At 39.5% G+C, this 27788-nt stretch overlaps 1 protein-coding gene and 1 long non-coding RNA gene across 2 annotated transcripts in view; both read left to right on the top strand.

Moving 5' to 3' along the window:
- LOC150077746 (lysozyme c-1-like) overlaps positions 1-26512 on the top strand; it is a 34489-nt gene extending 7977 nt beyond the window's left edge. The window contains exons 2-5 of the mRNA XM_090385168.1: positions 9431-9522; positions 22860-22923; positions 26230-26305; positions 26446-26512. Of these exons, the coding sequence (XP_090241294.1) occupies positions 9431-9522; positions 22860-22923; positions 26230-26305; positions 26446-26512 (299 nt within the window). The remainder of the gene's footprint in view (positions 1-9430; positions 9523-22859; positions 22924-26229; positions 26306-26445) is intronic.
- Positions 1-27788, top strand: part of LOC150077741 (uncharacterized) — a 254842-nt gene that overhangs the window by 58628 nt on the left and 168426 nt on the right. The gene's annotated exons all lie outside the window — the stretch shown is intronic.

Below are 27788 nucleotides of genomic sequence, written 5' to 3'. Positions count from 1 at the left end.
GCCTCCATTAATTTTCCTGGAACAGATGTTAAATGCACAGGTCTATAATTACTTGTGTCAGCTTATGATCCTCCTTTGTGAATTTTGGTCACATTTGCACATCTCCAGTCTGTGGGTACTTCCCCTGAGTCCAAAGACGCTCTCATAATTATGGCTAAGGGTTCGCTTACTTCGTTTTCTGGCTCCTTTAATATAACTGGATAGATCCCATCTAACCCGGGTGCCTTTTTTATGTTTATCCTCAACAATTTCTTCTCCACTTTCCTCTCAGTTATTACAAAATAATCTGGCTCACTGCCAGAGCTTTTTTCACCTCTGGCATTCCCCTTCCTGAATAACTCCTCATGTGTGAATGTAGATGCAAAATACTCGTTTAGTTTGTTAGCCACATGAGCAGGGTCCTCAACTGTTGAGCCATCAATATCCAGTGGAGCAATCTGATTCATCCCTTTCTTTCTAGAATTTATATAGCTAAAGAACTCTTTTCTGTTTTTCTTTTCATCCTTTCCCAAGGATTTCTCATAATCTACCTTTGCCTGCCTAATCTCCTTTGTGACTTGGTTACAGACCAGCTTATATCTATCATAGGCTTCCATGTAACCGATTAATTTATATGTATCCCATGCATTTTTCTTCTCTGCCATATGTCTCATTAATTCATCTGACATCCATTTAGGCCTAAACCTTGAACAATATTTCTTAGTTGGTATGTAAAGCCTAGTAGCTTCCAAGATAAGTTCTTTGAATGCTTCCCATTTTGAATTTGCTGTTGGTAACATCATCAGTTTGTCCCACTGTATAGAATTTAAATACTGTCTCAGTTCATCGTAGTCGCCTTTACGAAAGCAATAACCCTTCCCTTTACCCTTGATGGTAGTTACCTCTTTGAGGAAATCCCACTTCGGCACACTGTGATCACTGCCACCTAGTGGTTCCTCTATCTGCAGATTCTTAATGCATGAAGAATCACTACCGATAATCAAATCAAGAGTATTACTCCCTCTAGTTGCCTCCCGAACATTTCTAATGTAGAAAACAAACATCCAATAAATCCACAAAAGCCTTGCTAGTGTGTGAGTGACCAACCCACAGATTCCAGTCAATATCAGAAAAATTAAAATCCTCCATTATAAGACTCTCTGATTTACTGGCCCACTCTATTTCCCTGTACAATTTCTTATTATACTCATCAGAGTCATTAGGCCCATAGCACACTCCTACTCTCAATTTTGAATTCCCTATGCTTATGTCACACCAAACTGACTCGACACTGCACTGTCCAGCGATGTCGACTGACTTCACTTCCTTGGATTTTATGTGTTTCTTAACTAATAGCATAACCCCTCCTCCTTTCCTATGCTGGCTATCCTTTCTGTAGATGTTGTACTCCCCAAATTCCAGTTCTGCATTCCTTATATCTGTGTGACACCACGTCTCTGATATCCCAACAATATCTGCCTTTGATGTTTTCAGCAATACCTCAAATTCATCAAATTTATTTACCAAACTCCTAGCATTGGTGTACACGCAAGTATACATGCACCTGTTTTTTTCTTAGCTACCCTAACACAACCCATGTGTTTACTTGTACCCCAATGACTGCCAGCAGTCTCTGAAATATCCTGCTTCTTGTTTTTCAGGCTGTTACTCGTTCCAATAGAAGCAGTGCAAGAATCACTTTCACCTCTGCCAGTGTCTACTGTTAATTTTTTAGTCTTTGCATCGCCCCAAGCTAGCAGTTTTCCGACCCACCTTACACTGCCTCGATAGCATCAGGAAACATTCTTTCACCCTTTCTATTTAAGTGTGTCCCATCCCTGTAGAAGCAGTCTGTCCTGTTAACAAGTACAGACCAGGCTGAAAAAAATTCTACCCCTTGAACCTTGCACAATCTTTCCAGGGCGAATTGATCGACCAGGCTCTCGTCATATATTCCCTTATTTCATTATCATTCATTATAACTTTTTTTTATAACATTATAACATAAGTTCATTTTCACCTTGACTATTTGCAGCGTTATTCAACTCTTCCTGAGTTGAATGCCAGTGGGAATTCCCGTCCTATTAAATCTACAAATTTCTTGAACGATTCCTTCCATAGTAGGTAGGTATTTATGCGATGTAGGGAGGTATTTAGACGATGTTCTAGTTATTACTGATAGTAGTACTATCCGAGACATTTTACATTCATTTAATAATATTCATTCTAGACTCAAATTTACATTGGAAAGGGAGGATACGGATACAAAGTCATTAAAATTTCTAAATTTCACGCTTACCTGGGACTCGAATAAAATACAATTTAGCATCTATCGAAAACCTACAAACACCGGTATGCTTCTACATTATAATAGCTATCACCCGTTCACCTACAAAAGATCGATTATCTTTAATCAATTTTTAAATGCCTGTAAATATTCAACTATTTAAGTTTCATACTCACCCCTATTCGGTAATTTTCATTCCTGTGATCACGACATACGGTCCAAAAGCGTTGCATCTTCAGGAAGGAAAATCGTTTGGAATATTTTCGTTAGATTCTTTTTAATTTTTAATTGCATTAAATTGATTTTTAATTGTGTTAAATTGGTTTTTAATTATTTATTTTTTTTTACTCTAATGTAAGTTTTCGATTTTTTCGTTTTTATTTCTGGAGAGTATCATACGGAAGTGGTCTACGTACTAGATAGAGGTAAACTCCTCTTATTATTTTACAAATATTAATATCAACGTAGAACGTATTGAGTATTACAGCTCTGATTCATACTATGTAATTTTTCTATGAATGTATGATTTCTGTGTTTATTTGTCTTATGTATTTGCTGATATTTTATTCCATGTTACACTAATAAGTTTAGTTGAATGTATGTATGAGCCACCCTCCTAGATAATTCTGTACAGGGGTGTTTCTTAAACAAACTGATGATAATAATAATAAATGCACAAGAATCATAATTGGAAAATATGTATTTTCCTTATCCACAGTAATGAGTGAGGTCGTTTGTAAATGTTTTGTTTGTTTGTATAGTAAAGTGTGTTTAAGGTCTAACGCCACCAGGGGTTTCCCCCATCTCCGCGTAGTCTACATTGTCGTGTGTTACAGAACACTGTAAAGGCCAGAGATTTAAAAGTGTATGGATATTGCTGGGTGTAGTGTCGTGTACCGTTGTTCATATGGCCATTTAGCCGCTGGACCCCTACTGAAGCCCAACATTGCCCACGCTTATCCCGGTGGAGGCAGGCTAGATACACGAGTATTTTTAAATAAGTACTCTGGCAGGTCCTGCCACCTAATTTCCTGATATTTCAGTGGATAGGACCTTAAAAAAGGGGGGGGGGGGCGCTAGAGGTTGGCTCAGGCCAAGGCGTTTTAAGTTATACAATGTGGAATTAAGAATTGTTTGTGTAATAGTCGCATCAATGCTATTTAGAGTGTATTTTATAAAAGCAGCATCACCAGGTTGCGATCAGCTTTGTATCACCATTCATATAAATATACATTTATATGCATTTCCGCCATTAGCCTTTGTCTACCTTAAACAATAGCCTTTTTCTACTCGCAACAACAGCCTTTGTCTACCCTCAATAACGGTTGTTGTTTTAGTTTCTTTTAGCTTTAGTTTCATTGTTCATTTATATTTATAACTATTTTTGGGTTCTTTGCAACGGTGTTTACTTATGTTAGAAACAGAGAACACTATACTGTCTTCGTGTCGGACACTTCTGGTGGTTGACACTTGTAACCGACACCAGGATTATGCGAAATACGACGATATATTCATGTATATATCTAATATAATAATATTGACTTATTTCTTTTTATGTATGCATTATTTTTTTCCTACGATTCTTTTCTCTCTTCTTTCTCACTTTTTACGTCTCATCTCTACAAATTTTCTCTACTTACTTCTCTTATCTACAGAGCTATGCAAAGTAGTTGTTTGGGCCCGGATGCAAAATGAGTTAAGGGGCTTTGTTTATTTATATTAAGACAAAATATTAACTGAAGCATATATTTATTAAGTATTACTTATTATAATTATTTTAATATTATTAAAATATAATTATTACAGTATTGTTATGTTTGGATGAATAGTCAAAACATTCACTTATAATATTATCATCAACTTGACACACAGAGAGAATTTACACAAATATGTTTTATTTATTCCAATATACTGTTTACCCTACCCAATATGATTTTTACCTCCAGCAAATCAATGGTTGTTTCTGGTCAAGTTTTATGTATAGAATTTAAAATCAATCATACAAATTTCCTATCACGTCTCAGTTTTAAGATATAGATAGATAACTGGATTCTGTACAAAGATATCATTACTGTTTGAAAAACAATTTTTAAACTTATTAACTTTTGGTTGGTTTTGTTTATTGAGCTAAAAGTTAAGCAAGTACATCTTTACTGTTCTTGCAATATAGTATATTTTGATTTTGATATAGTATATTTAGATGATACACTTTTCCAGACAAGTCAGTATTTTTATTAATTTTACTACACCATTCAACTGTTCAATATATAGTGTTTGATAAACTACGCTACAAGAATTCACCTTCTGTTGTTCAAATTTAACTAATTGCTTTTACTGTTTTAGGTTAATGCATAGTTAAAATGTAGAAGACAAAGCACAGAACTTGCGTAACTCACTCAGACAACTTCTGCTATGTTTGTGGACACTTAACCCCAAAAACTCAGAGGAAGAAAATATACAATGTCATGAAAGTTGTATATTCTTTGTACATCGGCTGCAAGATAGTTGACCAAGAAAAAAATTGGGCTCCATGTATCTGTTGTATTACTTGTGCAACGAACTAATGAGACATATGGCAGAGAATAAAAATGCATGGGATACATATAAATTAATGGGTGACATGGAAGCCTATGATAGATATAAGCTGGTCTGTAAGCAAGTCACAAAGGAGGTTAGGCAGGCAAAGGAAGATTACGAGAAATCTTTGGCAAAGGATGCAAAGAAAAACAGCAAAGAGTTCTTTACCTATGTAAACTCTAGAAGGAAATGGATGAATCACATTGGTCCACTGGATATCGATGGGTCAACTATTGATGATCCTACTCAGGTGGCTAACAAACTAAATCAGTATTTTGCATCTATATTAACAGATGAGGAGTTATTCAGGGAGGGGAATGCCAGAGGTGTATTGAACTCTGGCAGTGAGCTAGATGATTTTGTAATAACTGAGAGGAAAGTGGAGGCGAAATTGTTGAAGATAAACATATGAAAGGTACCCGGGGTGGATGGGATCTATCCAGTTATATTTAAGGAGGCAGCAAAGGAAGTAAGCAAACCCTTAGCCATAATTATGAGAACTTCTTTAGACTCAGGGAGATAGCCATGGAAGACTGCTGAACAAATTGGAACAGTGTGGCATTGGAGGCAAATTGCTGCTATGGATAACGGGATGGTTGAGTGGGAGAAGACAGAGAGTGGTAATCAATGGACGCTGGTCTTCGTAGACTAATATTCTTAGTGGAGTTCCTCGGGGTTTAAAGTTGGGACCATTGTTGTTTTCCGTATTTATAAATGATATTGATGATGGTATATCATGCTTAATGTCCAAACATTAAGACGATACAAAGGTTGGCAGGGTTGTTAAGGACACTAATGATAGTACGCTGCTGCAAGAAGATCTAGAAAAGTTGAACAGATGGGCTGATACGTTGCAAATGAAGTTTAACAATGACAAACGTAAAGTACTATATATGGGCAGCAGTAACCCCAGATTAACGTATCAACTCTGTGATACCACACTGACAGTGGTAGAGAATGAAAAGGACCTGGAGGTAACTGTGGAGACAGATATGAAGTTTTCTGAGCAGTGCAGACGGGCTGCAAGAGTAGCTCATGGTGTCTTGCCAATGCTATACAGGAATTTTCAAGCAGGGATAAGGAGGTGATTATCCCCTTGTATAAGGCAATGGTCAGACCACACCTTGAGTACTGTACACAAGTCTGAATACCTCATTTTAAGAAGGATGTAGAGCTGTTGGAAAGAGTACAAAAAAAGAGATTAGTGAATGGAACAAAGGGTTGCTCTTTCGAAGAAAGGCTAAAATTTTGCAGATTATAGTGTCTGGAGACTGGGCACCTGCTAGGTGATCTGATTGAAGTGTATAAAGCAGTGGTTTTCAACCGGGGTGCAGCAACAACATTCCAGGGGTGCCACGTAATTTGGGTGTAAGTTACTTAAACATTATTTTTTTAAATGTATATGTTTATTTCCTTATAAAAAGGTGTACAGTATCTTTTTACTTTTGTGGTGATCTATAAATGATGTTTACTTACTGCCTCTATGTAAAGAATAAAATTATTATATACTGTATATATACAATTTGTATTATGAAAAGTAATTTTTAGGGCATAAATTCAAATTGAGGAAAGACAGATGTAGGATAGATGTGCGGAAATTTGCCTTTAGCCAGCTGGTATTTGATTGGTGGAACAGACTTTCCTCTTTTGTCGTGGAAGTTGATAGCCTAAATAAATTTAAGGCTCAGCTATTCAGGTGTTTGGAACTAACGGAGGGGTGAAATAGGAGCTGTTTTTTTTTTTTTTTTTTTTTTTCTAGCTAATGCTGCATATGCTTGCTTTGTTGTATCGTATGCCTCTACTAATGCTAATTACCTTTTGCTGTTCCTATGGTGTGGCTCGAATCCAAGAATAATTTCGACGACTGCTATGTCTGAATGACAAAAATAAAAGATATTTCTCAAAAGAACAAGCCCTGCTTCAAATATCCAAATATCATATCAGCAACTAGGCCAGTGCGACACGTTAAAGGACGGCCAGTACCTGTGCCACCAAAATCTTAAGGTATTGGAAGTAGTGATGAAAGTACAGAAGAAATCGTTTTAGCAGATTTCGTGGAACCATTCACTTCACATGATTTGGACAACGAGTACGAGCCAGAAAAAGAAAAGGCCTCACACTACATAGAACAAGAAGAATTAAACGACTTGATCAGATTTGGGCTTACCCAAAGAGAAGGCTAAATTACTCGGTTCCAGACTACAACAGTGGAACTGACTCGCCAAAGGTACAAGCATTACAATATACCGTAAGCGAAATGAAGAGTTTTCAAGATATTTTGCAATGGAAAACAACATATGTATCGGCAAAGACTTCGTTGGTCTTATGCACGAACTGAACATTGGTCACAATACCTCTGAATGGCGTTTGTTCATTGAAGCGTCAAAGCTAAGTTTGAAAGAGTATTTGAAAGCTTCATAATAGAAATATTTTACCATCAATTCGTATTGTTCATGCTGTTGGCTTGAAAGAAACTTATTAATTACATCCTCAAAAGAACATTCACTGTCTATTTCCCATTCAGTTGACAATATTGCACACGCATTTAATCTTTCTTGTAGCACTGAAGGCCGTAAGTTTGCTTTTATTAATTTTAATTTACTAAATTATCTGTCAGCTGATGCTACTTGTTTCAGGAAGAGTCAAAACATTTTAAAGAAACAGATATGTTAGGAATTGTTTCTTCTAAATTTATTTCTATAATAAATAATAAAATGTCTTTCGGATTCCTAATACCATCTTTGTTTTGTATCGTATCCTTTAAATATTCAATTTCTTAACAAATACTATTTGAGACGTCATTTGAATAAGCTGCATTAAAATCTTTTAGGTTCCTCCCCAGATCTGATTTTGACACTGTTTAATGTTTATGAAAAAAAACACTCACAATTTATGGATATATTATATATGGCCATATCGGTTTGTTCTCGGGTGGCCTGTAACATTTCGAGCTGCAAATCCTTTTATGATTCTTAGCTTTACCGGGTTGATTTCCAAAACTTCAGAATTTGTCATTCCATGTTTCAATGTACGCAGTTTCAAAAAAAAAAAAAATGAATTCAAAATCTGTCTGTCTGGAAGCAGTACACTCGATACATCATTGTTTATATTTTGGATTCTAGAAATGCTGGAGAGGAAAAAAGTCTCTGCAACTTATCTCTCAGAGTTATTGTGTTAGGTAAGCTAAGGCGCATTTAGGGCTAGAGCCTCAAGCTGCGAACGAATTTAGACTATGTATATAAAGTGCTTAGCATCATAATACACAGCCATTTCTGAATAAACAGAAAATTTTTAAGGTGGCATCGTTTTAGGTTATATCTCATATTGTGAATGCCTTCACAACGAGTTGCCATGATATTGCACTACTTCGAATAAGTAACGCTTCACCTAAGGAGAAGACTAGTGTTACTTATTCTCAGATAGGTACCACCACCCAGACAGCACTGTTTCAGGGCTATTTGGCCCTTCGTCAGTGAGTGGGTAGGTACCCAGGTGATGCAATGATGGCAAAAACAGTTATGAAGTATAACTCCACAATATGAGAGATGCCTGATGGTGTATGATGTACCTATCCACTTGGGTACCTATCCACTCACTGACGAAGGGCCAAATAGCCCTGAAACAGTGCTGTCTGGGTGGTGGTACCTATCTGAGAATAAGTAACACTAGTCTTCTCCTTAGGTGAAGCGTTACTTATTCGAAGTAGTGCAATATCATGGCAACTCGTTGTGAAGGCATTCACAATATGAGATATAACCTAAAACGATGCCACCTTAAAAATTTTCTGTTTATTCAGAAATGGCTGTGTATTATGATGCTAAGCACTTTATATACATAGTTAGGTAAGCTTTCATGATTTTTGGTATGTGACTAATTTATGGCTCATATGCTATAAATTCATTTTGTTTTTTCATTAATAGTCATAAGACTATTAATAACTCCATCAGCTAGTGTAATATGCCGCCTGCTGGAAGGATTCTTTCTAGATGACAATGGTGATAAATGGTTATCATCTGAAACTGAAAGATTAGCTAATGAAAGTCCCTCTGACAACCATCTTGTTCAGAAGTGAATGATGATAGCGAAGAAGATTCTTCCATTTCAGATGTCCAATCCAACTATAAAGATTGCCTTGAAAGTGATGAGAAAGATGCGTGGAAAGTTATTGAGCTTTGCGAAATAATGTGGAAAATGCAAACATAAAAGCAGAAGAAAGAAAAACTTAACACAAGGAACCTTATCCGTCTTAAACAACAGGAATCAATAATCATAATTAAACTGAAATAGTTATAAGTTTGCTACACTTCTCACAATTCCTGGAAGGTAGTAAACAAGTTGACACTAGTCTGTTTACTTCAGATGGCGGGGAGGGATAATTTTTTCCTGATTCTTTTGTGAATCACATTACTCGTGCTTTAGGCGCAATGTCAAAAATCCAATGACAAATTCTCTTTTTGAATTGCTTGGTTAGATGAGATACAAAATAAAGTAATTTTATTCTTTCGCCGAACAATGGTATTTGTCAAGTGAATTAGGCGGTGTAAATTTGTTAACAGATTCTTATTTATTTATTTGTTTAATTTGCAGATGTGTGTTTGGCGAAATACGAAAGTAATTTCAATTCGAGAGCTCGTGCAGGCCCAAACCCAGATGGCAGCTACGATCACGGAATCTTTCAGGTAAGTTTTACTGAATTGGAAAGAATAACACACAAACAATAAATTTATTTAAAAAAATAAATTGTAGACAACGCTATGAATTTAAATTATATATTAGTAACACTACAAACAGTCTAATGTAATAAAATTTTTTCTTTAACGTTCCTCTCGTTTTTTCTTCATTCAATATCGTTTTTAGAATCGAACGTAAAATGCCATCGTGGACGTCTTCTTTATTTCAGCTGTTGATAATTGATTTGGTGCTGAATATTCTGTTAAGTGTTATGAATAGTATTCTAGCGAACTTCGATTTTGTGACTGTACCTCTTCCCTGACATGTGCTGGGCAGGTATCAAGAGAAATTCGCGCGTGCACCTAGTTGAAACATTTGATGGATTATACGAAACTCCGCTAAAAAATAGATTTATAAAATATAAAAGACTGCTTGACTGTTTAAAGAAGTTACAATGTACATATTATAACTTCTTCAATCTTTTATAAATTTTTGTTATTACGACATACACTGAGTGATCACTGAATTATGACCACCTACCGCGGAACCCAGAGTGACTGTACTGGAAGAAGATCGGCCCTCCGTTGCCATACCAACAGGCAGCTACAACACCACAGAGAGACTGGACATGAACATCATCGACCAAATATACAAATGAGCATATCTCCAGAACCAATGGGCCAATTGGAATGGGACTTGGCACACTAAGAGAACACACCATAGAGAAACAAATGGCAGTTCACCACATTGTTGAGTGCAGTAACATCGCCGTATTGGACACAAAACTTTCAGCTGCAATATCTCACCAACCAGGGGCGACATCGACTTGAAACTCGAGCCGCAAGAAGGGGACAAGAAACTTTATCTCCCCCCCTTAATTGCAGCGCCCCCTGGCGAGAAAATTTTTATTCCACTATAACTCACAGACTGCAAGGAAATGAAGGTTTGTGTGACCTACCAATAGGACAAAAGAGTCCGTTTTCCCCCCGCGACCAATTTAGACAAGCATAGTAAAGGGCAAAAGCCACATACAAGAACATCACCATCCAAAAACAAACAGCTATAACTAGGCCCCCTTTGGACCTAGGAAGCCCAAATTTGGTGGTCAGACGGGGATACACACTGTGCCCCTCCCCCCAAGTATCAGCGCCCCCTAGTGGCGGCAAGTGGCTAAGACCGAAAAAAATCAATTACTCCAAATCTACTGGACCGATTCCAACAAAACTTGGTGCCAGGGCCAGATGGCATCTAAGGAACCTGTGGGGAAAATCCCAGGAAAATCCGACAGTATGACATCCAGTTCCTTATTGGATGACTCGACGTTGACAACCACAAGTGACGTCACGTCTGATGACACCTCCCTGGAGATGCCAGGTGACCTCACAATAGATCCCAGTCAAAAAGGACCAGAATATGAAAGAGCAAACGAGGCAAGGATGGTTCTACGCTCTCACAGGGGCAAACCAACAAACTCTACTCCCAAAGACACGAAAGTAGCTCCAAACCCAAGAGGCCAGAAGACAGCAGAAAAGGAAACAGATAAAGAGGAATTATGTGACAAAACCTACACACTACAAGCAAAAGATACAATAAACCCAAATGATGTGACAGTGATTAATCTAAACACCCAACAAGAGGGACTGAAAACAAATGGCAAGGTGCAAAACATAGAATTGATGACACTATACAAAAACCAATTCCTAGACATATTTAAAACAGGTGAAACTGTAACCCCAAGTATGGTGGCAGAACTGTGCAGAATATGGGGAAATATGGAAACAATAATTATAGAATCAACTATTGAAATTGAAAAAAATGAAAAGCAGCACCAACAAGGATCACAATGACTTAACACAAAACAAGGCAACTGCCACTCCCATGGAAACTTATGCTAGTATTGCAGTTGCAAACAAGGATAAGATAAGTGACACTGAATTGGCCCCCACTGGCGCAGACCCGAAACACGTCATCATTATTAAGGCTTCACCCAATTCAGCAATCAAAACAAGCAAAAAAGTTAATAATACCCTCACCACCACCCTAAAGGCAGAATTTAAACACGTAAAAATAAAAAACATAAAGAACATAAGGGACAAAGGAGTGGCCATAGAGACTGCAACACAATATGACCTAGACAAGATAAAACACTGCAAAAAATTAGAAGAACTAAACCTCACAGTAGAAACACCCAAGAAACTTAATCCAACCATGATAATATACAATATACACGAGGACGAGGAAGAAAAAGAATTCTTAGAAGATCTGCTAGGGAAAAACCTGGGAAATACTGAGATAACGCAGGAAGAATTTCACAATGAAATCAAAATACGGTTCAAAATGACTGCAAAAAACAAAGAAAATAAACACTGGGTATTAGAAGTCTCTCCTAGAATAAGGAGGTATCTAATCAATCAAAAAGGAAGAATATATGTAGGATGGAGAGTCTATACAACAAAGGACTTTGTGGTTGCCTCCAGGTGCTTTAAATGCCTGGCCTATGGTCACTCAACCACAAATTGTAGACAAAAGGACCACAAGTGTGGGCACTGTGGTCTGACAGGCCACCAAGCCAGCAACTGTCCCATGCCTGAGACCCCCGTCTGCTGCCCCAACTGCAAAGGCAGAAACAGAAACAGTCAACACTCATATAGAGACCCATTGTGCCCCGAATTCATAAGGGCACAAGAAATTACAAAGCAACGTACAAATTACATTCAATAATCAAAACATGATAGCACCAGTTACTAAACTAAAATTTACTCAACTAAACTGCCAACGCTCGGCATCAGTGATGACTGACGTGTCAAAAATAATCCAAGAGAAGAAAATGGACGTCCTTGGCCTACAAGAACCATATTCCTACAAAGGAAAAGTTAAAGGCTTGCCATACAACTGTAGGCTTGTACAGTCCAACCCTTCTTTTGACAGCACAGGGGGTAATGCCACCTTGAGGGTATGGGCTGCCCTGGCCTTTGCAAATCCTACCCTTACTGTCACAAGGATTAATCGCCTCTGCACAGAGTATGCAGCAGCAGCATGTGTTGAGGGCCAAATAGGAAGAATGTATATATTCTCAATATACATGAGAAAAATAAGAAGAGACCAAGAAATTGCTGAGAGTCTCAACCATATAGAGGCAGCACTAACTAGAATAGGAACCAGCAACTACCTGATTATGGCAGACACAAATGCCAATTCAACATTATGGAATAGCCCAACCACGGACTACAGAGGAGAGCAGCTTGAGGAGCTGATAATTTCTAGGAACATGGTGGTACTGAATTCACAGGATCACCCACCCACCTATTCCTCCCCAACAGGACAAACATTCATAGACACCACATTGGCAGGACAATCAATCAGTCAGAAAATCAGTGAATGGGAAGTCCGCCCATCATGGTCGGCCAGCGACCACTCAGTGATCACATTTAACTTAAAAATAAGAGCAAACCTGGTAGGGGGAAAAAATACATACAATTTCCCCCGGTACCAAACCAAAAGAATAAATTGGGAAGCTTTTGTAAATAAGGTCAAGGAGATGTTCACACCCAACTATCTAAATGAGGTGTCAACCCTACCTACAGAAACACTACTACAAGATATAATGGGGAAAATCAACCAAATAAGCAACCAAACCCTAAAAAAGAGTAAAAGAAGAAATAACTATGTCCCCTGGTGGACAGAACAACTAGCCTACTTAAGAAACACCCTGAAAACAACTAGAAAGCAGCTGCAAAGGGCCAGGAGACTGGGAGACCCACCAGATACATTAAGGATACTGAATGAAAGATACAAGCAACACAGAAGAACCTACTTCAACACTATATACCAGGAAAAGCACAAGGCCTGGGGCAGACTGGCCCAGCAGTCCATGGATAAGGACCCTTGGGGCCTTGTCTATAAACTGGTAACAGACAAAATGCACCCGGGAGAGGTATATCCCTCAATCAGAACACCAGGTCAAGGGGAGAGCCTCACATGGGCCCAGTCAATAAATGCCATGTTGGATGAGCTGATCTTACAGGACTACTCCTGCCCAGAGAGCTCAAAACAAACATCAATGAGAATAAATCATCTGACATATGAAGCAGTATCAGAGGAGGAAGACTTCACAGTAAATGAAATAACAAATGCAATAGACACATTCAAAGATGGAAAATGCCCGGGACTTGATCTGGTAGAAGTAGCAATGGCAAAAAAGATATGGTCTGCATGTCCAGAACTACTATTAACCATCTTTAACTCCTGTCTCCACCAAGGAGTGTTCCCCACCCCATGGAAGCAGGCAAACTTAAAGATACTGCTTAAGCAACAAGATAAGCCAGCCAACCTACCCTCATCATACCGACCAGTTGCACTGCTCTCAGTGCTGGGCAAAACCCTAGAAAAACTATTAGTACAAAGATTAAAAAAATACTACACACATAAAAATCTTGACTCTGAGAATCAATATGGGTTCACCCCGGGCAGGTTTGCAGTGGAGGCAATAGATAAGCTACTACAAACAGTAGCATCCTCTGAATATAATTATGTCCTCGGTCTCTTTGTGGACTTCAAAGGGGCCTTTGACACCGTCTGGTGGCAAAGTGTCCTGGAGAGGTTCCGGGAGGCCGAGGTGTCTATCCCCATTTACAAAATAGTAACTGATTACTTCAACAACAGAAGCCTGGTGGTTTACTCTGGAGACTGCTCGGTCACAAGACAAGTAACAAGGGGCTGCCCCCAGGGGTCTGTAATGGGACCCTTCTGTTGGAATGTGGTCCTGGATGGGTGGCTCTGCAGGCAGCAACCACAGATTCAGAAAATAGCCTTCGCAGATGATCTCGTTATCATAATACATGGGAATTCAAGACAAATGCTGGAAATTGCAGCAAATGACATCCTAAACGACCTGCAGGACTGGAGCACCACTAACAAACTGACAATCTCCACGGAAAAAACAAAACAGCTCCTACTGAAGGGAAAATTGAGTGTAGAAAGGCCACCAGTAATCAAACTAAATGGTCAGAACATCAGACAAGTCTCAGAAATAAAATACCTAGAGGTTGTACTGGACAACAGGTTACAATTTATCCAACATGCAAAATATATCTTGAAAAAAATAAAAGCAATAACAGGAAAACTAATAAGAGTAACAAGAGCAACATGGAAACTAAGACCTAGAACCCTCAATCTATACTACAAATGCATCTTAGTCCCAATTATGACATATGCAGCAGGTGCCTGGGCCAGCTGCATAAAAAGGCAACTGGTAAAAAAGATAATGACACAGGCACAAAGATTTTTCCTGCTGGCCACCTCGAGAGCCTGCAGAACCATTTCCACAACAGCACTACAAGTAATCAGGGAAACTGCCAATTGAGTTTGAAATAATAGAGGTGTACACACAACACTGCAGGACAAGACACATTCCATCCTGCTTTCCACAATATGAACCGGACTATACCCTCACCATAAAAGAGGACAGGAAAAGACTAAGGAAACTTTTCACTATAGAATGGCAAAACCAATGGGGAAATGCTGCTACAGGAAGAGTGACTACAATGTTCTTCCCAGAAGTAGAGGAAACTGACATAAATCAAAGACCCTGGCGCACACCAGGCCTGTACACCACATTTCTACTCTCAGGCCATGGCAGCATAAACTCCAAGCTGCATTCCCTGGGACTAGCTACAACATCCCTTTGCAAATGTGGAATACAAGAAACAGTCCAGCACCTGATATTGGAATGTGCCCACTATGCGGACTTCAGGCTAAACTTGCAGCTGATAACTGATGTATACAGGACTATGGAATTCCCTCGGCTCATGGACAATGAACAAAACTACAAGGCATTCTCAGAATATGCTGAGAAGGTGTTTACCCGAAGAAGAACCCTCCACCACTTGGCATAAAGTTATGATCGGGAAAGGTCAACCTGAACATAGTAAAAATTGCACAGTGTTCCAGAGAATGTACACAAATGGAAATAGCTAATAACCTATTCCCTGCCTGGATCAGTCCCTGCAAGGCTTAGGAAAAATAATCCCACACACAAAGCTGAGCATAGATGGAGTGGTCCCTACATCATGCCCAGACTGAGAGGAGCAAAACCATGTTACTGCCTTAATAGAGACTGCCTGGAGACAATAGAATACTAATGAGAAGGCAGAGTGAGGATGATGGGTGTGCTGACACACAGGTACAATGATGTAGGGCAAGCCATGCCAAGGACTGTTTTGGCTGGCCATGCCAAGACTGGACATCATTGAAAAGCTACAAGCAGGAATGAGTGAGTTCTCCCTACTAAACTAGTAAGAGACTGAAAAGGCCACAATGGATATAGTACCAAAAGAAGGTGCTGACTAGCCTGCTCGCTCCTACTTCCGTACTGATTTTGTCCTAACCTAATAGTATAACCAAATAGTGTATTAAGGTGCAGGTAATGTGAAGGTAATGGGTGTGCTGTCACACAGGTACAATGAAGCAAGGCAAACCATGCCATGGACTGTATTGGCTGGTCTTGCTAGGACTGGACATCATTGGCAAAAATGTATGTAGGAATGAGAAAGAGACATTCTCAATATAACAAGTAAACTAGTGAATTGGTCAAAATGGTTACCGAAATAATAAGGTATTGACATACCTGTTCTACTCTACTCTGTACTGCTAATGTATTAACCAGATAGGGTATTCTGTGCAGGTAATGTGAAGGTGATGGGTGTGCTGATACCCAGGTACAACCATGTTAGGCAAACCAAGCCATGGACTGTTTTGGCTGGCCATGCCAGGACTGGACATCATAGATAAACTAAAAGCAGAAATGAGAGAAATATCCCTATTAAACTTGTAAATAATTGAATAGGGCATAATGCATATTGTACTGAAGGAAGGTATTGATTAACTGGTTTCACATTACTTTTGTACTACTTTTATGTAACCTTATGGTATATTATTGTGGAGGTAATGGGTGTGCTGTCATACAAGTGCAATGATGTGAGGCAAACCATGCCATGGACTGCTTTGGCTGGTCTTGCTGGACATCATTGGAAAAATGTATTTAGGAATGAGAGCGATATCCTTATTACAACAAGTAAACTATTGAATTGGTCAAAATGGTTAATGAAATAATAAGGCATTGGCACATATGTTGTACTCTACTCTGTACTACTGTTGTATTAATCAAATAGTGTATTCTGTGCAGGTAATGTGAAGGTAATGGGTGTGCTGCTACACAGGTATAATTATGCTAGGCAAATATCCCTATTAAACTTGTAAATAATTGAATAGGGCAAAATGCATATTGTACTAATAGTAGGTATTGTTTCACTGGTTTCACCTTACTTTTGTACTACTTCTATCTTAACCTAATTGTATATTATTTTAGAGGTAATGGGTGTACTGTCACACAGGTACAATGATGTAAGGCAAAACATGCCATGGACTGTTATGGCTGGTCTTGCTAGGACTGGACATCATTGGAAAAATGTACTTAGGAATGAGAGAGATATCCTCATTACAACATGTAAACTATTGAATTGGTCATAATGGCTAATGAAATCATATAGCATTGGCACATCTGTTTTACCCTACTCTGTACCACTGTTGTATTAATCAAATAGTGTATTCTGTGCAGGTAATGTGAAGGTAATGGGTGTGCTGCTACACAGGTATAATTATGTTAGGCAAATATCCCTATTAAACTTGTAAATAACTGAATAGGGCATAATGCATAGTGTACTAATAGAAGGTATTGTTTAACTGGTCTCACCCTACTTGTACTACTTTATCTTAACCTATTTGTATATAATTTTAGAGGTAATGGGTGTACTGTCACAAAGGTACAATGATGTAAGGCAAACCATGCCAGGGACTGTTATGGCTGGTCCTGCTTGGACTGGACATCATTGGCAAAAATGTATGTAGGAATGAGAGAGATTTTTACACTATAACCAGTAAACTATTGAATTGGTCAAAATGGTTACTGAAATAACAAGGTATTGACACACCTGTCTACTCTGCTCTCTATTGCCATTGTATTAACCAAATAGTGTATTTTGCGCAGGTAATGTGAAGGTCATGGGAGAGCTATCACCATAGGCACAAACATGTTTGGAAAACCAAAATGGATATTGTACTAATAGAAGGTATTGACTAACCTGTTTTACTTTTACTCTTGTACTACTTTGTCTTAGCAGACTGTTTTGGCATTGAACAATCCGTTTTGCTTGTACCCTGTATTACATTTGTATTATTTATTAGTATATCCTACTATATATTATACAGTAGATGTATGTTAGTATGTTGGGCTGGCCTTGCAACGACTTGTTTGGCTGGCCTTGCTTGAATGACCCAGGTTTTCGGGGGGGGCTGGGCTCCCCCACCAGGTTAGGATTGGGCCCTGCGGGTGCTGGGGCCCGGCCCCCCGAAGACTGTGCTTGCGGGAGTTGGGTACTTCTACACCCTGCGGGTCTGGAGTGCCGGGTTCCCCCAAGGTCACAGGGTTTTTTTTTTTTTTTTTTATTAGGAGAAAAAGAAGAAATTAGTGGAATCTGGCTGCCTCCTCGTGGCTAGGGATGGAAGCGGGGAGTTGGGGCACATTTTGCCCTCGACTCCCTGCTGCTAAATGCCAGAAGCCAGCCACAAACAACACAAAACAACACATTACACACACTAAAATAACATTAAGTAGACCCCAATGTTCTCATTAATCAATTCTTAATTTCGTTGACTTCAAACTTTTGGAAAATTAAATTTTTTTTTTTTTTTTTTTTTTTTCTTTTAAACTTTAAAATTTTTTTTTTTTTTTTTTTTACCCTTAGAGGAATTATTACTGATCACATGATCCTGCTGGCATTAACATCGCTTAATACACGGCGGACATAGGGGAAACCCTGGACACCGCCAGTAACATACAAATATACTTTGCAGACTTTGCAGTTCGTTAATCCCCCATACTTCTGTCTTTCCCCCCAGTCTTCAGTCTCTTCCCCCTACTCTGACTAATACACCAGCGTAAACCCCACATAACTAATCAAAATTAACGATTTCTAAACTGAAAACTGAACCATATCAACCTCTCCTGGCTTTTCTAAACTTAAATGCCCCCCGTTTTTTTTTTTTTTTTTTTTTAAGGTCCTAGCCACCGAAATGTCAGGAAATTAGGTGGCAGGACCTGCCAGAGTGCATATAAGCTACTGGGTTCCTGGTCTGCCTCCATGGGGCGTAAGTGGGGCAACGTTGGGCCCCAATTGGGGTTTAGCGACTAAACGACCAGAAGAACAACGGTACATGACATTAAATGATCCAAGATTCACACACTTTTAAATCTCTGGCATTTACAGCGTACTGTAACACACCACAATGTAAACTACCAGGAGATGGGGGAACCCACTGGTGCCGCTTGACCCTAAACACACTTACACTTACACTTACACTTAGTCCGTTAATCCACGTCGGACCACCGGGTCATAACCTATAAGATAACAAGAGTCCTAACAAGAACACCACCGGCTAAGCAGATGATAAACAGATACACTATCGCCAGTGCCGACTAGGAGCTCTTCAGAAACCTACTGAATGAAGCTGTGGAACGCAATCCAGGAAGTTTAGACCCGCAAGCCGACCCGGACGTACTGCAAGACAAGACAACTAAAATAATCACAGATACAAGCAACGAAGCTATCAAAAAGAAGAACCCGAAACCTGGAGCCATCCCCTGGTGGACTTCGGAAATCAGTGCTCTCTGCAAAGTGGTAACCAAAAGAAGAAAGGAGTTTCAACGAGCGCGCAGGACGTGGCCAGTAGCTGAAGTGGAAGCCCTCAGACAACATTATAGGGAAGCCAGAAACCGATACACGGACGCCATCCGGAAAAGTAAGGAACGAACTTGGAAATGCTTAGTGACAACTACTGGAAATGAAGACCCTTGGGGAACAGTCTACAGGGTTATTACCAACGAACTCCCTAGGGGTGAGGTAATGACTACCTCACGAACCCCACAAGGTCAAATGACAACAACTTGGGAACAATCGGTGGACAACATCTTGAATGCCATATTTAAGGAACCGGCGGTCCCAACTCTACAGGAACAAAATCATCTCTGTGAAGAAAACCGGAACTACAATACGCAAATCACGGAGCTCCCTCCCCCTTCACCATGGAGGAGCTCAGTGTTGCTGCCGCCATGATAAGAAACAGAAAATGTCCAGGTCTAGACATGATAGAACCAGAAATACTTAAAAAAGTAATAGAATATACACCGCAACTTCTATTGACCCTGTTCAACAGATGCCTAGAGGTAGAAAAATTCCCAAAAAAATGGAAATCAGAGTGTTCGAAATCCTACAGGCCTATCGCACTTCTTTCAGCAGTTAGCAAATTGTTTGAAAAGCTACTGCACAAACTAATCCTCCAACACTACGAAGCAGCTGGCCTCCTAGCTGGGAATCAGTTTGCATTTAAACCGGGATCCTCCACAATAGAAGCCCTCAGAAACCTAATTAACAAAGTCAAAGAATGTGACAATAAGTATTTCCTCGTAATATCGATTGACTTTGCCGGGGCGTTCGACTCACTCTGGTGGCCAAGCGTCTTGGGCAGACTCAGGAAAGCTAAAGGACCCAGTAACCTCTATAAAGTCACAGAAAAATCTCTCACAAAGAAAAATTGAGATAAACAATCCATACAAAAAGATCGCAAGAGTAGTACACAGAGGATGTCCACAGGGGTCTGTATTGGGTCTTGGTATTTGATGAGTTTTTGAGAATGGACCTAGGAGCGGTGGGGGGTGCAGGCCTTCGCAGATGACCTGATTTTGACAATGCAAGCAAACTCCAGAGCCCAATTGGAAATACTAGCTAATCAGGCCCTGCAGATACTCCAACACTGGGCCAAGAAGAATTTCTTAACAATGTCACCAACAAAGACATCGTCGGCGTTGCTTAAAGGAACCCTGCAACTGAGACGACCACCCCAGATTAAGATTGATGGGACAACTATCAAGTTCGCCATTCAACTAAAACACCTAGGTGTTGTACTAGACAATAACTTATCCTTCCAACCACATCTCAAATTCCTAAGACAAAAGATCAGAAACTACTCCGCCATGGTAGTTAGGGTCATAAGGCGAGACTGGGGTCTCAAAAAGTGTACCCTAGCCTTATACTACAAGGCAACCTTCCTCCCAATAATTACATACGATGAGCAATCTGGTACGACAAAACTGCCTTGGTCATAAATAAGAGAATCCTGGATGCAATTCAAAGTACCATTCTGCTCACTACCACCCGTGCCTGCAGAACGGTGAGTAACCCAGCGCTGCAAGTGATAGCAGCAGTACTTCCACTTGACCTTGAAATCGCAAGAACAGGACTCCACTACTACTTATCTAAGGGAATAACCACCACTTTCCTGGAATTTACAATAGACACAACAAACAACCATAAGGCAGAAAAGATCCAGCTTCAGTCTCACCTGCTGCAAGTGTGGCAGGACAGGTGGGAAGAAACAACCAAAGGAGCAATCACCCACAAGTTGTTGTCGCAACTTGAAAAAATCTACCCAAAATCGCCTACTTGGTTCTTTCCGGGTTTGAAACAACATACTTGCTAACTGTACACACGCCCCTTTAACGCAAAGTTAATGGACTTCGCCCTTGTAGAGGACCCATGTTGTACATGTTGAGAGATCGAAACCTGGGAACACCTCATGTACGACTGTCCGCAATACGAGGATCTCAGGTGCATTCTAATCACGAATATAAGAACCTCCCCAGAGGGTACGGGTTTCACCTACTGGATTCAGAGGAGGAATACAGAGCCCTGACCAACTTCGCTCAAGAACTCTTTTCAAGAAGGAGAACGCTAAATGCAATACACCAGGAGTGAAAGACGACAAGCCAGATAACAAATCAAACATCCTTTCAGACACACACCGGAATGATAATTATGTGGAAGATACCAGCTGTCTTGCCTAGGAATAGTGACGGTGCACTTCCTACAATGATATGAACGAACACTGGAACCAAGAAACCCTGTCTATGTACCAACAAATATGAGATCTAAGTGAAACTGACAAATGTACTAACTGAAGATAGAGAACCAAAAACAAAGACATTCAACTTGGATGGGACACTGTCCCACGAGTGACTCTACTACCGGACATGATCTTATGACTACACTACGACTGCTGCAGCCTCACTGCCATGTAGCCCAATGGCGATCTGTACCAGCTCCCTTGCCTGGTACCTTTTAACCTATCCCTTGCAGGGGGAGGAGGAGATGGTTTTCCTGTCTCCTCCCTCCCCTGCCACCCCATATACTAACTCTGGTGAGGCATGGGCATGCCTTATTGACCACCTGGGGTTGTCTTCCTCATCGACCCCATACTTCTGTCTTTTCCCCCGTCTTCATTCTCTTTTCCCTACTCTAACTAAAACGCCAGCGTAAACCCCACACAACTAATGAAAATTAACGATTTCTAAATTAAAACCTAAACCACATTAACCTCTCTTGGCTTTTTCTAAACTTAATTGTTTCCCGTGTTTTTTTAGGTCCTAGCCACCGAAATCTCAAGAAATTAGGGGGCAGGATCTGCCAGAATATGGCAGATCCGGAATATTACGCCCAGTGGGGTAAGTTGCCCCACTTACCCCATTGGGCGTAAGTGGGACAACGTTGGCCCCAACTGGGGTTCAGCAGCTAAACGACCAGAAGAAGAACGGTACACGACACTAAACGATCCAAGACCCACACACTTTTAAACCTCTGGCATTTTACATTTTGCATTTTACGTAGTTTACATTGTGGTGTGTGTAATACACCACAATGTAAACTACGCGGAAATGGGGAAAACCCCTGGTGCCGCTTGACCCTAAACACACTTACACTACTCCGTTAATCCTTCCTTTTACCCATCACGCTCGGAATTTTACTACCTACTGAACCACTGAACCTTATCTATGCTACGTAGGTCGACTAACTCCACACTGTCGTACCTCACGTGGTCAACGGTTCGCATTCAGTTTTCATAGGGGTATTCATAATTCAGTGATCAATCAGTGTATATATCTATGAGCATATATCATAAATATTTTATAGTTCTCTAAAAAATTTTCTCTGTATGTTGTCTTGGCTATTCTTGTAAAGTACCGTTATTAGTTAGGTAAAGCGTCATGGTACCGAACTCCTGTCCTTTGTTCATGGTGGGATCTCTTGTGCCAGATGTGGAAATCGTGATTCTCTCTGACCCAAGCAATGGTGTTGTTTTCGCAGGCATAAAGAAATGTTTAATCTTCGTTTAGTAAGCGTCTTGTTTTTCCAAAGAACGACAATAACAGTCTTTGTTTTTTTCTTCTTCATTTCAGATCAATGACAGATACTGGTGTTCGCCCCCGGGTCCCAACAATGAGTGCAGAGTGAAGTGTAATTGTGAGTTGTGCCATAAATGTTTGTTTGCTATTCATTTTGTTTATTTTACTATATGTGTTCAAAAATAGAAAGGTTTCAGTTCGGCATATTGCAGAGTTTGGAGACTACACACCTACAAGGAGATCTGATTGAAGTTGTTGTCGCTTTGAAAGGATTGGTCAAGTTCAATGCAGGTGGGATTCTTCCTCTTCTCAGTGAACACAAATGAGGGGGTATAAAATCAAATTGAGGAAGGGTGGCTGCAGGATAAGATGTGTGAAGGTTTGTCTTCGCCCAGCGGAGGAAGGGTAGTCGATTATCGGAACTACTTACATCTGTTGTTTTTTTGCAAGTAGAAAAATTCAAGTAAGAACTAGAAAAATTATTGGAGGGGATAGACAAGCGATGTGGGACGGTTTATTTTTTTGTTGATGCTTTACAAGCTTGCTTTCTTGGTTCATACACCAATGAGCCAAAACATTATGAACAGCGAGCCGTTATGCAAATCGAAGCAACTGCAGGTGAACTACGGTGCTTGCGCGGGTAGGGAGATGGTAGAAAAAAACATCTGATACTGAGCTCCATTAATCAGTGTTACTCTTGTTCTTCAGATGGGAAAGGCAGCGGACTTAGCAGAAGGCAAAATTGTAATAGCCAGACGACTGGGTCAGAACATATCCGAAACGGCACGGCTGGTGGGATGCTCACGATCAGCCGTGGTTAGTACCTACCTAAAGTGGTCCGAGGGGGGAAAACCCACGAACCGCCGGCGAGGAGTTGGACAACCACGGCTCATCGATAATCGAGGTGAGCGAAGGCTCTCCCGGATGGTATATGGCAACAGAGGGAGGACTGTGGCACAACTCGCCACTAATTGGAATGCTGGTGAGGGAAGTAATGTGTCACAACACACAGTACATCGAACCCTGCAGAAAATGGAGCTGCGTTGCCGCAGGCTGCTCCGAGTGCCCATGCTAACCACGGTTCACCGGCGACAGCCCCTACAATGGGCATGCGAGCATCGAAATTGGACCTTGAGTGATTTGAAGAAGGTCGTCTGGTCTGCTGAATCACGTTTCCTGTTGCACCATGTGGACGACCGGGTACGTGTGAGTCGTTTACCTGTGGAAGTAATGGCGACTGGATGCACCGTGGAACGAAAACAAGCCGGTGGTGGTGTCATGCTTTGGGCAATGTTCTGCTGGGATAACCTGGGTGCGGTCATCCATGTGCTGGGCACTCTGACATCTGCCACCTACCTAAACATCATTGCTCACCAGGTACACCATTTCATGGCAACGGTCTTCCTCTCTGGCGGTGACGTCTTTCAGCAGAATAATGCCACATGTCACACCACCCGGATTGTTTGAGACTGGTTCGCTGAACATGAGGAAGACTTCCAGGTATTGTCCTGGCCTGCAAATTCCCCAGACATCAATCCCATCGAGCATCTGTGGTTTGTGTTGGAACAGTAACTCCGATCTGCGGCGTCTCAACCACGGACCTTACAGAGTTAAAGGATCTGCTGGTTACGTGTTGGTACCAGATACCACACATATAGAAATCTTGTAGCGTCCATGCCTAGCCAGGTAAGAGCTGATTTGGCTGCACGTGGAGGATCAACGTTACATTAGGTAGGTGGTCAAAATGTTTTGTCTCATCGGTGTCACTGCTAATACTAAAACTTATGGGTATAAAGCTCAAATTTTAATCAAAATCTCTATTATAATCATTCTTTATAGGAATGAGTCTGATTTGTACATAGTATTGTTTTTTTTTTTTTTTTAATCACAGTTCTCGCCTCCTGCTTTTGTATGAATTCTTGTTAGAAAATTAAATCCTTAAATTCTTTGGCTATTGAAACTTGATGTATGGCCCTATATATATTAAAAAAAAAAAACAATAATAGATGAAATAACCTTTTTCAGCACACTCTTAAGTAAAAAATCGTAATTATCCCTTGAACAGTTAGGATCTAGAACATCAAGGACGTTGAATTCCAACTTCTTTCCTGCTATAATCATCATTTCGTTACCTTGAAAGTAAAAGAAATTTGTTGAGAATCAAATTTGTCATCAATATGGACGAGATTAAAATATATTGAGACAGAAGAGCTTTCTGAAAAATGTGATTATAGGCGTGTTAGGTGTGTGTGCGTTAAACGCTAAAGCATTTATAGGATCATTGTGCCGAATTCATCGTTAGTGCGTTGTGCAGTAGCGTAGCTACCCTTTTTCGGGCCCGGAGGTAAAGAATATGTTTGGGACCCTACTTAATTAATGAAAATTGCAAAAACGGGAGACAGCCAAAGACGCCGGGCCCTAAAGGAGGAAATTTCTTTCCCTTCCTACATGGTAGCTACGCCACTGGCGTTGTGTCTATAGTCTTTTGTATTTTAAGTCGGTTTGCCCCACTATAAATTCGAGTTTCCCGACTGGAGCTATGAAACTCTCGGCTGAGAGTTACATAGTCAAAAGAATCCATAAAAGTTGCTCACATCATTAATAGAATTCGGACTCAGGCCTTTTTCACCTTGCTTGGGAGGACAGCGATCAAAAACACAAAGCTACGCGTGAAGGTATTACAGCTACTGAAACAGTTCTGGAAAGGAGGACATATTAAGACATTGTGGTAAAGAAGAAAACTAAAGTTATATTAATCTAGAGACGTTTGGTTGATTTATCTCTCCGAAGTCCAGTGTTGAAGTTGAAAACCGACTTCAGTGTGATTGATGGTATCCTTCCATTAAAGTTGAATAGATAGATACCATCAATTTATATATTCTGGTGTTGCTTATGTAAACAGTAAACTTTTAAACAGAACAGACTCGAATAGCCCCATACTTCTAATTAAATCAAAAAAGTTCACTTTTAACGTTTCATATTTCAATATGCAGTACGAGAACCTTCTCCATTTAGGATAAATTACTCTGTTTTTAGCTAAAATCGAATATGAAAATTTATAATTATAACTAATGTTCTTGTGGTAATTACAACAAATATTCTATTATGTTTTATTTATTGTTTTACAAAATACAGTTCCTTAGAATAGTTATTGCAATAACTATTTCAATTTATTGTTATTTTTAATAATAATAAATTGCGATTCGGTGAGCTTTTCTGCTGCGCAAATCCTACCGATGTTTCTCTTTCCAAAGCAAAATATGCGAAATCTGTTTTAACCATTGAGCCAAATGAACCATAGTCCAGAAGACGACCCTTTTATGGCTCTTCCTGTTTTATATTTTCTATTTTGATTTTTATAAATATATAAATGCAGTTTTCAGTTTCTTTTTGTAAACAAATCATTCATTCTAATTTTATTCAGCACTCCGAGACGACAATATTGATGATGACATAGCTTGTTCTCGAATCATTTACCGCCGACACAAATTCAATGCATGGTAAGTAACAGCAATGGCTACTTAAATGAAATGTGATTGATAATTTTGGCAGAACTTTAACATAAGCATACATCCTATGTTCAAGTGTCAAATTTTTTGAATATTCCACCTCTGAATACTGTTTATCTTTTCTTTTAAAGGGTTGCCTGGAGAAATAAATGCAAAGGGAAAAACGTCAAACAGTATGTGAAAGGTTGCAGTTACTAAGACTCTCTGAAGACGTATTTATTTCTATGATTACCAAAGTCCATTGCAGACTTAGTATCACGAATTGCATCAAGTCATAGAGATCTAAATTAATACGTATATACTGGGAGCATCTAATTTTAGAATTCCTTTGTACAACTTTATATTGCGATGTAATTTTACAGTTTTTAAATTTATAATTTTGTATAATGTGAAATGCATCCATTTGTTAAATAAAGTTGCATCTAACACATTTGGGCTGTGCTTATGTACATACAGACATACAGAAAACATCATACATCGATGTGTTTTTCTATTTGGTCAGTGAGAGTTGTGTGAAGGGGCCCAAAAAGGAGTTTTTTCATCAAATCAGTATTAATTGCTGTTCCTCCTGGCGAGATGAGGAACTTTCAGTTTCATATGGGCTTCTTTCTGTAATTGGCAAACTATACTAATTCTAACTGCTTTATAAAACAATTAAAGAATTAAAATAGTTAATGAAACCATCAGAAAATGTTCATATCAATATATTATGATGACACATGCTAATTACATCGTAAAACATTTTTTTATTAATAAAGACACGTTTAATTCCCTTTTGTCGCTAATTAAAATAATAACTGCAAAATATTTCAATATGGCGTCAGCATTTTGAAAATGTTCCTTGTTTTATTTTAAAAGCTGTTCTTATGTGTTCCTAGGAAATAACCTGCTATTGTACAGTATTCGAAATTTTTCTATTTCTGATGACAAGCACCACCTTTAACAATTAAGAGTAGTCAATGACTCCGGATGACTCTCCTTACTGTGGCACAGGTCGCAACTCATCCTAACCACGTTCTATAATGTAACTAAGCTGTCATGTGACCCAATACTACATTAAATACTTTATATGAAATGAATTATTTAAAATTAACCTTTGCAATACCACATAGTCCGGTAGGATCTGCAGTAAAATATTTCTTGTTAGGATTGCTGATGTTGATTCTGTGGTTGTTGTTATTTGCATCTTATTAACGGACTAATTTGCTCACCCATAGGTAGTGCAAATCTTACGAGTATCTCCGGCATTCATTGGAACTAGTGCCAACAGAACTGTGCAATATTATCCAGGACCGGCTGCATGGTTGTTGGGAACTCCTTTTTTGAAAACTATATTATAGACATTTAAGTAACGTATTAGCGGTCCCGTTCATCCGGTTCACTCCTCAATAGGTTGGCCCTGAATTCCGAACCAAATCAGCAGTACGAACAAAAAAATAGGGAAAGAATTAAGAGATTAACAAGTAAAAGCATG

Source organism: Mastigoproctus giganteus, chromosome 11 (genome assembly GCF_048544385.1).
Source record: "Mastigoproctus giganteus isolate SK-2022 chromosome 11, ASM4854438v1, whole genome shotgun sequence".
Taxonomy (NCBI): Eukaryota; Metazoa; Arthropoda; class Arachnida; order Uropygi; family Thelyphonidae; genus Mastigoproctus; species Mastigoproctus giganteus.
This window is presented reverse-complemented; position numbering and strand designations above follow the sequence as displayed.